Raw genomic sequence first — 14,071 nt, 5'->3', positions numbered from 1 at the left:
GGGCAGATTTGGTCATTCCCTGTGATATTTGTATAAAATAAAAATCCAATTCCAGAACCTTGCAACCTGAGTGCCTGGCAATGAATAGAATTATTCAAGCCAAATACTTGAGAAGATAGCACTAGTCATGAAGAAAGAGAAAAGCTCTGGCTCTGGCTTCAGTCTCCTTATATTCCCACTCCTGCCTGGAGAGCTGTGAGCTTTGGAGAACTGGAGAATTTTGTGGGGTTTTTTGCATGTGTGTATAATGGGGCAGGGGTGATAGTGGTGATGGTGGCAATTTAGCAGTATTCCTGAAATAGCATTAACTGGCAGTAATGTTAGTGTTGAGAGATGGAGATAAACTAATCAAAACTAAAGAAAGGAACACATAGGACTCTACAGGGGACCCAGCAGAAAGCTTTACCCAATAGTAACTTCAAGAATATCCCAACAAAGGGGAGGAAGACTTTTAATAATCAAGAGCTGAGAGTTATGTTTTTATCCCACATATTCTCTTAGCTTTGAACCCACTTTTTCCTGGATTCTTTTATGGTCTGGTGGGAGAATGTATTAAAGGCTTTGAAAGAGGGCAGGGAAAATGTGTTGTACCAAATGTTCTTTTTCTGCCACCTCAGGAAATAATCATTTCTTTAAGTTTAATTTTTTGCATCAACCAATAATCATGGGAGGAAAGGACAATGGTGAAGGCTTTTGAACTATATAACATTAAGAAAAAAACACCCCCACCTCCATCTGCAATAATCTACAATAAACTGTACAAAAAATAAATCAGGTAGCAAACTGTTTGGCAACCCATGTATTTCTAATTTTTTCCCTTGGAAATTTAACTGTAGAAAAATTATATCGACTACAAAAAGGTTAATTACTCCCTGTCTCCCTCTTCCCCCCTCAAGTCCTTAATGTAGGTGTTGGGTTGCTTTGATGGAATTAGAGCTTTCAGAATAAAAGAAGTAACAATTGCCCTGTTTATCATACAAAGTAGCAAGGATGGAGGGGGACTTCAAAATATGTCATATGAAAAAAAATGGTGGTGTGTAGCATAGGAAAAAGGAAACACAGAGAACAGATGTTATCTGCTCCAAATGGAAGACTTGAAGATTTACCCTGTGTGACTTTTGAAACTAGAACTGGCATCAGTGGATTCAAGTTATTAGAAGCAGTTTAAGACATTGAAGGGAGTTTTTTTCCAAATAAGTTGAAACAGGGAGCCCTCTAATAGGGCTTACAGAGCACCTTTTCCCTCCACCATGGTCAAATATTCAAATAAGTGTTGACTAACCATTTAAGGAATACCATTTAAGATTCTGGTATTAGGCAGGAGGAATGAGGAGAACTAGAATGCTTTCAAACAATCATTTTGACTAAATTTTGAAATGGCTTGGATTTTGTGATTCTGAGATGACCAAGTATGGTTGGAAAAGCATGCCTGTAACTAAGTTAAGTTTAATGTTAAAATTGAGTGTTATTAGCCCTGAGTCTCCTCATAGATGCAAGACATCCCTGCTATATAAAATATTGAATAAAACATTATATGTTTTAGGGTCTGGGGATTAGCTCGTGAGAATCAAGAATTAGAAATTTAGAACATGGGTAAATTTGGCATCATTGATCATCATATGAAATAATATCCATCTGTAGAGGAAAGTATTTCTTAGCGTTCAGGCAAAGCTATAAGGAGCTAGCTCCTCTCTCTGAGAACACAGCCTAAGTCTGTGTGGGAATATATCAGATTCTTCTCACTTCATCATTTCAATCTCTTCAGCTCAAAAACTAGTAACATAATCTCTTGCTTTTCACCCCCATAAATCACTGACCTAAAATCCTTGAAGATAGAGAGATTGACTAATATATTCCAGAATTAGAACTCATACAAACAAAAGAGGAAAACTGTTAAGTAAACATTGTTAAGCAACTATCCCTTTACTCCTTTTCTTATGGATTTGCTATAGAATCACTCATTTGGAATGGCATTTTCCACCAAACACAGGAATTGGAAAGGGTGGGAGAGCTTGATTAATTCTCTTATAAGGAAAAAAAAAAAACCAAACAAACTCAAAATAGCATGAATTCAAAATGGCTCACCTTCAGTGGGCAGCTAGGTGACAGAAGATTCTTTGCCAAGAAAAACCCAAATGGAGTCAGAGTCAGATGCAATCAAAAACTACTGAACAACATGTAGTCAGTGAGGCTAATTTAATGTTAGAAAATTGGCGAAAATCCAATGAAATTTTGACACCTGAAGATTTTTTTCAGCTGCAAAATTATCTAAGAGCCAGAGGATAGGTTTTCATATTTTTAACATCTGTTCAGTTTGCATTCTTTTCTTGAAACAATCAATAACCTAGAATGCTTCCAAATCTCCCTTAGTAGCATATTTCCATGAAAGAAGTGTAAAACAATTCACTTTCAATTTTTTTAAGCTTAATTTAAATTCTGAGGTATAAGCATCCTACTAATGAGGTTATTTTTTTTAAATTGATTACCATATTCAATCATAACTTTGAGAGTTATCTAGGGAAGCCAATAGCTATCAGAAAGATATTAATTTGGTGTAGTTGGGTTTTATTAATATTCACCCTGGGAATAAATTTGAGCTCAGCAGGAGATCATATGAGAAGTCAAGAGTCAGGGTAACATTTTATGTGAATATGGGGTTTAGGTCCTGCCCCTTAGGCTGCTTTTTGAAGTCTTTATCTGTAGGAAGTTTGTTATTGCATTTCATTTCTCTCAAAAAAACTGTAACAGAGTATCATCCCAAGTTTTTAAGAGTTTTTCCATGCATGGGGAGAAGAGAAACTTTTGAGAAACTAGAAGCTTCTATGGCCAAATGGCTATATGGCTACACTCCAATTCTAATTTCTTATTACTGCTATGGTAGGCAAAGAAAAAAATAGGACCTCATAAGAAAAATGAGTTGCCACTAAGGATGAGATTCCAAAAGAGAGACAAGATAAGTACAACTAGGGACCAGTTATGAACCATACCACGGGGAGGCAAGCAGGAACTGTGCTAACTTCCAGAAACCCTTCCTCAGTTTTCTCCAAGTCAATTCTATCAAGTTCCCCAAACCTACAATATCTTCTCTCTCCACACTTTGAACATGGAAGGTTAAAAGCAGCTTGGATATTGTTACCATATTCAAAACACTGGGATACTAAAAAGTAAATTGTCTTTAAGGCTATGAATAAAATTGGTTGGCATGGAATAAGAAGGAAAGACCCTAAAATAGGGAGGCTTAGGGCAGAAAGATTTTCCTATCTTGGTCATTTTTGGACATATTCCAGACTACACCTCTCAATCTACACATATCTCAGGAACAGAAGTGCCACCTAAGATCCCCAGAAAACTTCAGACAATACATAGAAGCAATTTATTTGTGTGGTCCCTCCTTCACTGGACAATTAACTGACAACCTATTTTTCTATATACTGCTAAGGGTAAAAGAATGATTCAAGCATGGATGGCTTTAACGTGGGCAGCACTAATATGAAAATAGCCTATATTACCCATCACATTAGTAAGCTAATTTACATTTCTTAGAAATTAGTTTTATTCTGCAGTTATAACACAAGAAATCGATTGGCAATGAAAATGCCAAAAGACTTGTTTTTTAATAAATTAGGGAAACTTAAGGGAAATTTCAGAGACCTGGACTTAAACAATTTGTTCAACATTTTATGCAGAAGATAAAAAAATAATCCAAACTTGTAGATATGTGCCAAATGCAGAAAGAAAATTTTTATACAACTTTTTGTGCAAACTGAAATGCATGATTAAATGCTGAGAATAAGGAGTCATGAACATAGTGAAATAACAGTTTAATAGTTTTGAAAATTTTGCATTTCTTCCCCCCCACCCCCGTAAAATGGCTTGTACTTCCACAGGTACAATAGTGAAGTAATAGTTTTTAACTTGACATGGTTTATAAAAGATAACTTTTTTTTAACAAATATTTCCAGAAAGATAACAACTAATAATACTGTACATGGCAAACATCACTCAATTTCCTTTGCTTCCTACCATTTCCTTCTTGATAAAAACATCTTTCCATTCAACAATTTTTTTAGTAGAGTAGGGAAAAAAATGTTTCTTCTTTATCACATTCTAGGGATACTAACTTCTTCATATAAAATTCCTTTTGAGAGAAGTTTAACTCTTAGTAAATAAAAAATTAAGTAAAAATTTCCTTTTCCCCCATGTATCAGTAATCTGTGTAGATCTTTAGAAGATCCCAGAATTATATCATATCTTTAACTTGGACTTGAAGGAATGACAATATAATGGAGACTACAAATTCACATCTAGCACTAAGTCGCTGATCCCCATTCATCCGGACATTCCCTGAACGTGTCCCCAATGAATTACTCTCCCAAAAAAAGTTTCCTTGGTTCCCTTATAACAGTACAAAGTTAACATCAAGAAGTTATGTATCTCTAAGGATGTAGGGGGGAAATCCTGCTGTAATTATTTTTATGATCAACTGCTGGCCTATTTTTGTACCCAGATTCATTAATCTCCCTTAACAGAGTCTAGCATTTTTAATGGCTTTCTCCTTTCTTTTCCCCTAGAAATTTTACATGAAGCATCTCTTTTATGAAGTTACCCATAGGCACTGTGGTACCATAAGTTATGAATTAAAACTAAGTGATAATAAATATGTATTACTCTAGGAAACTAAAAGATATCAATTATTTTGGGGCAGAGTTGAAGAAATGAAAAATTTACTATTAACTCCTTAGTGGAGCCTTTAGTCCTCTTTTTAAAAAGTTACATCCAAACTCCTTGAGAACAAGGATTGTTTCCTTCCTCTTTATTTTCCCTCCATATTTCTACCTATAGGACCTGGGACATTATAGTCACTTAATAAATGCTTGATGATTGAGAATGTTGAGGTGTGGTATATACACTACAGGGAAAGAAGAGATTAATAAAAATAATCTCTAAAAATATGCTCAAGAGAAGTAATATTTCATCTACTATTAAACTCTTTTCAATAAAAAGCTGGTAAAAAATTGGAAGAAAAGAATATTTTCAATGAAATACATTATTGCTGCCTTTTGAAATGGTATATACTATTCTCCTCATCAGAGAGAATCTCTGTATAAATCATGGCTGTTTCTAGGAGGCTCTTTCTATAGCTTCTCAGGAAGAGGTATTAGATAATCTTTATCATTTCTTGATCACAAGTGAAGACAGAATCAATTTTCTATTCTGAATTTACATCAGCTGCTTCTTGGATCCTATTCCATAGCTTATTTTCTTCTTTGGCTAGTAGACAACAAGATTTCCTTTCACTTAAGTAAAACATCAAACAAAACTATAAAGGCAAGCATATCTATCATTGAAAGTAAAATATTTCAGCATAAAAATATTTTTTATGAATTTCCTCATTCTGTTTCTAAGTATAGAGGGCAGCTCCAAAAAAGGGAGAAGGCAAAAGGTAGCAGCACATTTGAATAAAAGAAAAAAAAAAAAAGACCTGTGATCCAATTCTTTAAACCTAACATTCCAATTCCAATCTTTAGAGAATGAAATCTTTGAATTTCAAACATAACACTTAATGAAATAAGCTTTGGAAAAGAGAAAGGGGCTTTGATAGATTAGTCAATAGCTTTCTGTAGAGTTTCATGAGTTTGCTAGGCTCTGCTATATTATTCACGTTTAAGGACTGGTGACTGAATCTTAATAATCTTAAAGAGTTCTTTGGACAAACTTCTCAGAAAGGAAAAATCTGCCCCTTCTGGCTGAAAGATTAATAAATCATGTAGTCTACAGACTGTTTAATAAGCTGAAGAAGGTATATTGCTAACCATTTAAGAGAAACAGGGTAATTATACCTCCTTTATCCTTATTTCCCAAATCATGAAACAATGAAGGGCTGAGGAAATAGTCTATCCTGAATGACCCACAATGCTTGTGGGAAGGACTTGGAACCTAATCAAAGGTCACTGAAGACTTTCACGGAATAAAAAGGCACTCGTGCTATAGTTTTAGGCATGTCCAAGTCGTTCTGTTTTTAGTCGTCAGACAGAGATGAGCAAGATGTACAGAAAGGGATCACTGAGAAGAATGCCATGGGAGATCTGTGGTATTTTGAAGCGAAAATCGCCCACCCCAAACCACAAAGTGTATGGAAAAGTGAGGCTATTTTAAATTGACAAATTGACATTTTATGTAATAAGAATATTAAAAACAGCAGCAAACAAAACCAATACATCTCATTACCCATAAGTAAAGAGAATTAAAAATGCTAAACTTATAGATTAACTATAAAACAATTTACAGCCAAAATATCAACAGGCCAATCAAGTATGTTTTTATAGATATATATACACAATATATTAAAGTTATATAAATTATATGTCTATACAAAGGTCTCATGTGTAGCATAAAAAGCTCCAACGGTCAAATTAATAGACGTTATAGTTTAAAATACTGTTCATTCAGTAGATTTTTATTTTCTTTCAGATAGCTATTAATATTCTCCCAAATGAACATTTTCATCCTGGGTAGACTTGATAGTCTCTATACTTGTTACCAGAGGTATCATAGAATAACTATTATTCAGAATTAAATAAAGCCAAGTGAATGAGATGTTGGAGCTCATAAGAAATTTTAATTTAATTATTCCTCAGTAAACACTTATTTACTGTCTTAAAATCAGACATTTTAAATTATCTCTGCAGAAGCACCATTGGGTGTTAAATTTAGTTTGATTTGCAAATATTTTCAAAATTTATAGTGTTCCTCAAACTGCAACAGAAGGTGACAGATGGTGTGAAGTAGAGTGAACAAAATCTACTTTTTCATTACAGTATGAGGTGAGCTCTCCATTCACAGAACATTGGATACGTCCAAGTTCAAAAAACATGCAAGTGAGTTTAAAAAAAAAGCAAATTAATCTGCAATCACTTTTTAAACTCAATAGATGGTTTAGTATGTGCATAAATTTGGTATTATAGTACCCAAACAATCTCTGCTGCAATAATGCTTAGCTAATGAATTTTGAGAGATGCTATATTTTAATCAATTGAATGGTCCTAGGCATGCAAGGTGCATAGCAGGGACAGACTGTAAAATTCAGACCAAAAAGTTGTAAAGAATTCTTTGTTTATAATATCAAAAGTTATTATACAAATATGCATAAAGCAATTAAATTCTGAAAACCAAATTTAAAAAGTCATTACAATATTCAAATCTTCTTTTTCAACTTTATATAATAAAAAATAGGTCAAAAAGTTTCCAACACCAAGACAATTCTCTGTGTGCTTACTGTCACATTTCCATTTCATAACATCATGTAGATCACTGTTGTCAAAACTCAATAGAAACAGGGGTCACTAAAACATTCATAATCCCTGAAGGCCATATATTGACTTAGAAAACCACAGGCATTATCTACTTTCCATTGTATTTTTATTTATTTGGTTAAATATTTCCCAATTACATTTTAATCTGGTTCTGGTCACTTTGATATAGATAACCATCTCGTGGTTAGCAAACATTTCCGCATACTGTTTTGTAATGTTTAAGTTAACATTTATAGACAAAGCAGAACAGTAGTGTGGAAAGAGTGTCACAGACTTTTGGAGTCTTGAGGTCCTGGGTTCAGTTTTTGACTCTGTCATTTCCCGAATGACGTGGACAAGATACTTATTTTGTGCCTCAGTTCTTTCTTCTGTAAAATAAGCAAGTTGGACTAGATGGCCTCTAAGGTCCCTTAAATTTCTAATTATATGATCCTAAATGCTGAGGGTTGCAAATTAATAGTTAAAAACAAACAAAAAACCATCAACAACAAAAATCCTTTTTGTTAAACTCCTAGTGAAAAAGGTATTACTTAGAGATTTGTCAAAGTTTACAAGGGGAAAAAAATTTGTTAAAAAACCCAAGATTAAAATAAAACATAATATTTTAAAATTCAATTACAAATACACATACTTATCAAATGAACTCTGATGACTAGGCAGCTGTTACAAATGCGACATCACTGATAGCTGCCAAGTTTCAGGCATCTGTCACTGCTGTAACCCCACTTTTCCTAACCTCTATTAGTGTTTCCCCCCTTTCAGCCCCTTTAACAATATCATTAAAAAAAGTAAAATCTAAAATTAGTGGCAAAATCTTCACAGTAACTTGTTAAAGTGATAGTATCATAGAGAGCCTCAGTCAACTGGGCCTTGGAAAATTAGTTTCACAAAGTTCTGTTCCCCAATCAGCTGCGTGGCACAAAAGGGGCAGGCAGCGTGAAAGGCGTGGGTGCCATGAGGCAGGGGAATCAGGGACCAGTACTTGGCAGACTTCTCTGAGCACACATGTCCACAAGGGGTAAAGGCGTGGGTCGGGGGCCCAGCATCGACATAAAACCCGGCCTCGCAGCCAAGCCAGAGGGGCACATAGGGCCCAACCGTTCGGCACATTGGGCACTCCCTCTCGTTTGCTTCGGTGTCACTCCGGTGTCCCCAGTTGTGATAGCCGTGCACGTGGCCACAACTGAGGTACGCCCAAGGCTGTTTCTCTTCCACCACATCCTTCTGGTTGATGCTGGGAAATGCCAATGTGTTCAGTCCGACAGGGCACTGGGGTCGGGCAGCATTGATTTCTTGTCGTAGAGCTTCAATGTGCTTTTGAGTTGGAGTGTGAAAGAGACCATCAGCCGTTCTCCACAGAAGGGTTGCCCCACACAGATCAATGAGGGAGCCATCTTGTAGGATGTTGGTCTCATTCTCAACCTATAATGAGGAAAAGAAAAAAAGTATAAAATATTGTCAACTTTAGAGTAAAAATCTAACATTCTTCTTACTGAAATCATGAGGGAAAAAGTGGAAATAATGTGATTTATAAAATTTCAATGGAGAACAAATATCATTGAATCAAGTAAGTAGCCAACATTTATTTATTCATTTAAGCAACAAATACTTATTGTCCATAAACTATGCATAAGGCATTTTTCAAGGTTTTTCATGGGTTACACACTCTTTAGGGCACTTAAGATTTAGTAGGGGAGTTAAGATAGATATAGAAATACACAAAATAAAAGGCAATATGAGATTGGTCCCCCAGGAAGGAAAAATAAAGAGGAATTCTTCTTTGCTTCCTTCCTTATGGCCATTTTCCCGTATCCTTAAAAAACCCTCATGAGATATTACCTTGCCTGTTAGAAATTATCCACTATGTCCTTCTCAGCTAAACCTGAAACTTGGTGCAATCAATTCTGTTGTCATTCTTTTCTAAATTCTCCATGATCTGACTTCCAACTTCAACATTTTATTAATCTGCTCTCTCCAAAGTCAACAGTGAAATCATAAGTGTCAAATATAATGGCCTGTTCTCAATTCTTCTCTTTCTTGATCTCCCTGAAACACATTATCTATGCTGACCACCTCCTCTGGAATACTATCTTTTCTTTTTATTTTCAAGACTTGGCTTTCTCTTGGTTATCATACCTGACTCACTTTTCCTTCTTTTCCTCTGCTGATTCTTCAACCATATTACATTCACCACTGTGGGTTCCCCCAAAAGGTTCTGTCCTGGACCCTTATTTTTTTCTGTTTTCTTCACTGGTGATCTCATCAGTTTTCAAGGGTTCAATTACCACCTTGATGCAATGATAGCTAGAGCTATATATACATTCTCTTCAAATGCTTTATGAAATCTTAAAATGGATGTCTGTTAGGCAGCTCAAATGCAACATGTCCAAAATAAAACTCATCATCTTTTCTCTAAACTGAACCCTTTTTTCACACTCCCCTATTACTGTCAAGGGCACCATCATCCTTTAAGTAGTCCAGGTTTCAAACCCCATTATCATTTTTGACTCCTCTCTAAACTGACTCCACAAATCCAATTAGCAGCTACGTTTGAATTTTTTTCTTTATAAATATAAAAATTTCTTTATGCAAATGTTCCTCTTCTCTCTACTCACCCTGTTATTATTACTCAGGTTTTCATTGACTGTCACCTGGACTATTCTAATTGGATCCTCTGGTTCAAGTCTCTTACTTTAAAATATCTTCCACAATGCCTAAAGCACTGGTATGATCTCTCCTCAATAATTTCAAGCAATTCTCTACTCAAAGATCAAACATAAATTTATTACTTTGCTCATTCATTTACTATATTTCCAATTTTTTAATTCCCTTAATACACTATAATCCATTTCTACTGCATCTGAGATCTTAAAATAACACAACACAATATCCTGAGAAAGCAGCAAGTCCCAAGGGGAACAAAAACACAGTCTATCCCATCTAAAAGTTTGCAGAGCCTGGCCTGACACAAAATCCAAATAGGATGTAAGGCTAAAAGAATGAAAAAACAAAGAGAATTCCATCACAAAGAGCTATTATTATGATATGGATATACAAGATACAAATCTAGAAGATAACTGGAAAACTTCTAGATGCAGTTTCAAAGAAAAACATTGCTTGGACACAAATTGAACAATTCATGGAAAAGATGAAACAAGACTGATAAAAAAGGGGGGGGACTAAAAATTATTTCATAAATGAAATGAGAGGGCTAGAAAAAACAAAAAAGAAACTAGAGCTATGGAAGAATTAGAAAGAGAATTAATAGCTTTGTCTAAGAAAGAAAACCTTTACTTGAGAAACTAATTTCTTTGAAAGTTACAACAGACCCAAAGAGAATTTAAAAGCTCTATGAGACAACAAGAAGTCAAAAGACAGACAGACAGACAGAGACAGAGACTGGAAAAAGCAGAAGTGTAAGACATTTGGAGAATTATGGGAAGATGGCAGAGTAGGTCAGTAAACTTCAAGTTCTCTAGATTTCCCCCCACAAAGAGAAAAAAGGGCGAATACAGACTGGTGAAAAATCAAGAAGACTTGGGGCAGAATAAGCATCCTCTTGGAACAACCCCAAAAAATCGGAAGATCCCAGACCAAATGAAGTACAAAAAACCTCCAGGCTAGCTCCAGGGAAACACCCCATGGGGAGCCCTGGGACTAGCTGGGTGTGGCTGGAGTCTCAGCAGGAACCACAGAAACTTTCACCTCTGGGATAGCTGTGGAGTCGGGGGCAAAATTATTATCTATCTATAAAAAAAATTATCTATCATATTGACTAAAAAATATATTCAATGAACTTGCATATTTTCAGGAATTTCAATCAAGAAAACCCAAACTCAATAGAAAATTTAACATATAAGACCCAATATCAAAAATAAGTTTCAAGGAATTTAACATGGACAAATTGTTTATGTTCATAAATATATGCTATATATTTATGGAAATATATACCATATGTTTACGACTGACATAAACAATAGGATAACTTAAAAAAAGATTGGGGCAGAGTTAAGGAAAAAATAGTAATTATGCCAGACAAATGAGGTGCAGAGAAAGAATAGCCATAAAAGCATTAGTGGGGAGGAGGGCTCATAGTTCTGAAAACCTACTCACATTGGGAATGGGTTAAATAGGAATACTACATATATACCATGAAGGGAATAGCTCCCTCCAAAAGCTATAAAGACATAATGGAGGAAGGATGGGATGACAGGGAAGCAAAGGGTGGATGAAGAAGACAAAGGAGGAATCCATGAGTGGTGGGAGATTGAGTAACAGACCAAGGCAAATTAAAGAGCAGAATTAAAGCAAAGAGTTAATAGGGATTAGAAAGGGGTGTGTGTGTGTGTGTGTGTGTGTATTTGTAAGTGTATCTATCTATCTATCTATCTACACACAGATATATCTTTAATTATACCCTGCTTAGGGAAAGAAAGGGAAAAAAAGAATAAAGTAAAAAAGATGCAGCAGAGAACAAAAGAACAACCTATAAGGAAGTAAAGATGGACACTTATGAACATAATTTCTTCTACTATTATATATACTTTCTTGAACTAGTAATTTATTATTACATATTTTAAATCCTCTCTGATGATGTTGCACATGGCAACATTCTGCTTTATTTTATTCAGTATTCCTTTTCTATTTTTCTTGTTTCTTATTTTTTTACAAAATAAAATAAATAAAAAAATTTAAAAAGAAATGTATATCATATTTTTAAAAAACTGATCTGGAAAACAGATTGAGAAATGATGATAAGAATCACTGGATTATGTGAAAGCTATAATGCAACCCTTCTCCGAAAGAGCACAGACTTCATGTTTTAAGACATCATAAAAGAAAAATGTCCAGATTCATAGATTCAGAAGGCATAGTGAAAATATAAAGATTCCACTAGTCACCTTCTTCTCCCAAAAAAAACTATAGGATAAAAATTCTCCAGGAATATTATTGCTAAAAGCCAGAGCATCCAAATTATTGAAAGAATACTACTAGTAGCCAATGAGTCACACTTAGCATCACACAAGATAATCTACAGAAGTGAATATTTTAGAATACAATGCAGAAGGCAAACAATATAGGCCTGTAACCAAGAATAATATTCCCAGCAAAACTAAGTATAATAAACAAGGAGAAAACGAATTTTTAATGAAATAAAAGACTTCCAATCGTTATAATAAAAAGACCATAGCTGTATAGGAAATGTAAAATAGAAATACAAGAATCAGAGAAACATAAAGAGATGACATTTATGTGTGACAAAGAATTGTTGACAATGCTAAAGATGTCTTCACTTGCTGTTCTTCCGTATCATCACTTTCTTATATTAGGAAATCCATTGTGAACAACAAAGGTTTGGTGTCACCTAGGTAATCATTGAGATTTGAAACTCAATCCTTTCAAGGGGCAAAGAGGAATGTTTAAAGCCTGGAATTTTGGGGTTTTGGTCTCCATATTTTGTTTTCTTATTTCTTCATAGTCACAATTTTGGAATGGTTGCTAAAATTTGTTGTTATTGTTGTTCTATGTCTGTTTCATTTTTGCTTCTTAAAGTTCTCCTCCCACCTCCCCTTTGTCCACTTAGTACTGTCTATGCCAGGAAGATTATCCAGGAAAAGTTTTAAATTTACTTAAATGGTGGAAGGTCTCTAAGAAGATCCTTGATTTTACAACAGACATGGTATACGACAGGAACACTAACATTTAGAATTTTCTTTTGTAACTTGAGCTCAAAGAGGACAAAGCTGATCTCAGAACTTGATTGGCCCAGTGGTTTCAGATGCAAGTTGGGCTTCCCTTACCACAGCATCCTGGTAAATTCTGGTCTTTATTTTACTTTCCATTCTCCTAAGGCATAAAAAGGTCCATCCATTTGGAATTAAGTCTTTCAGACTTGGGAAGTGTCTCACCTCTCAATCAAGGCATTATTTCTTGCCCTGTTGACTAGGCACATTTTTATACTGAGAAAAGGGATAGAAGCCACTTCTATCCATGCTAAGTGTGAAATTTTTTTTAATGCTATGGCCAAGTAAGCCTCCTTTGATAACTTTTTTTTTAAAGCATAAGCAAAAATATAGAAATTGATAACATTTCTTATTTTGGGGAAATTCATGCAGTCTACACTAGATGAGTAGAGGTTCATGCATGTTGAGGTTAAATAATAGAGAACCTTTAAATGCTAGGCTAAAATCATTTATATTTCAAATAATAGGTTATGGGTACAAAAAACTTTTGATATAATGTAGTTGGACTCCCTTGTTTTAGAGATAAGGAAACTTAGGCCCAAAGATGTCAGTTCAGTGATAAGGTCACCTAGGCAGAAATTACAATTCTTAATGGTTCTGAATTCACCACTCCTACTCTTTTACATGACTTCACTGGGTAAGTAAAAGAGTGAAATGACTAGCATGATGTTTTTACAAAGGTTAATCTGGTGATATAACAGGAAGCAGAGTCTAAGGGCACTTCTAGTCAACAACACAGACAGAAAGAAATAAGGATTTGAATCAGAGTGATGCCAGTGGATTAACAGAAGCACAAATGTGGTTTATATCCTCAAGGTGTTAAGACAAGAAAGTAAAGGTCACATGAATGTAAGTACCAATGTAAGTACCGAGAGTGCCTTTCTTCTGAGACCCCCTCCAATTTTATTTTATATGTATATGGCTATCTCCATGTCGTCTTCCCCACTGGATTGTGAGTTCCTTGAGGGCAAGGAAATTTTCACCTTCCTTCATAGCCCTAGAACATAGCAAAGT

At 34.9% G+C, this 14,071-nt stretch overlaps 1 protein-coding gene and 1 long non-coding RNA gene across 2 annotated transcripts in view; one reads left to right on the top strand and one right to left on the bottom strand.

Annotated features, from left to right (window-relative positions):
- Window positions 1-14,071, top strand: part of LOC116421584 — a 163,298-nt gene that overhangs the window by 40,999 nt on the left and 108,228 nt on the right. The gene's annotated exons all lie outside the window — the stretch shown is intronic.
- The window catches only part of PELI2 (pellino E3 ubiquitin protein ligase family member 2), a 120,332-nt gene continuing 110,067 nt past the window's right edge, over window positions 3,807-14,071 (bottom strand). Inside the window, exon 6 of the mRNA XM_031952631.1 lies at window positions 3,807-8,735. Within this exon, the coding sequence (XP_031808491.1) occupies window positions 8,169-8,735 (567 nt within the window). The 3' untranslated portion in view covers window positions 3,807-8,168. The remainder of the gene's footprint in view (window positions 8,736-14,071) is intronic.

The sequence above is a fragment of the Sarcophilus harrisii genome, chromosome 2, assembly GCF_902635505.1.
Source record: "Sarcophilus harrisii chromosome 2, mSarHar1.11, whole genome shotgun sequence".
Lineage (NCBI taxonomy): Eukaryota > Metazoa > Chordata > Mammalia > Dasyuromorphia > Dasyuridae > Sarcophilus > Sarcophilus harrisii.
The sequence above is the reverse complement of the archived record's forward strand: the minus strand, read 5'-3'. Positions and strand labels throughout refer to the sequence as shown.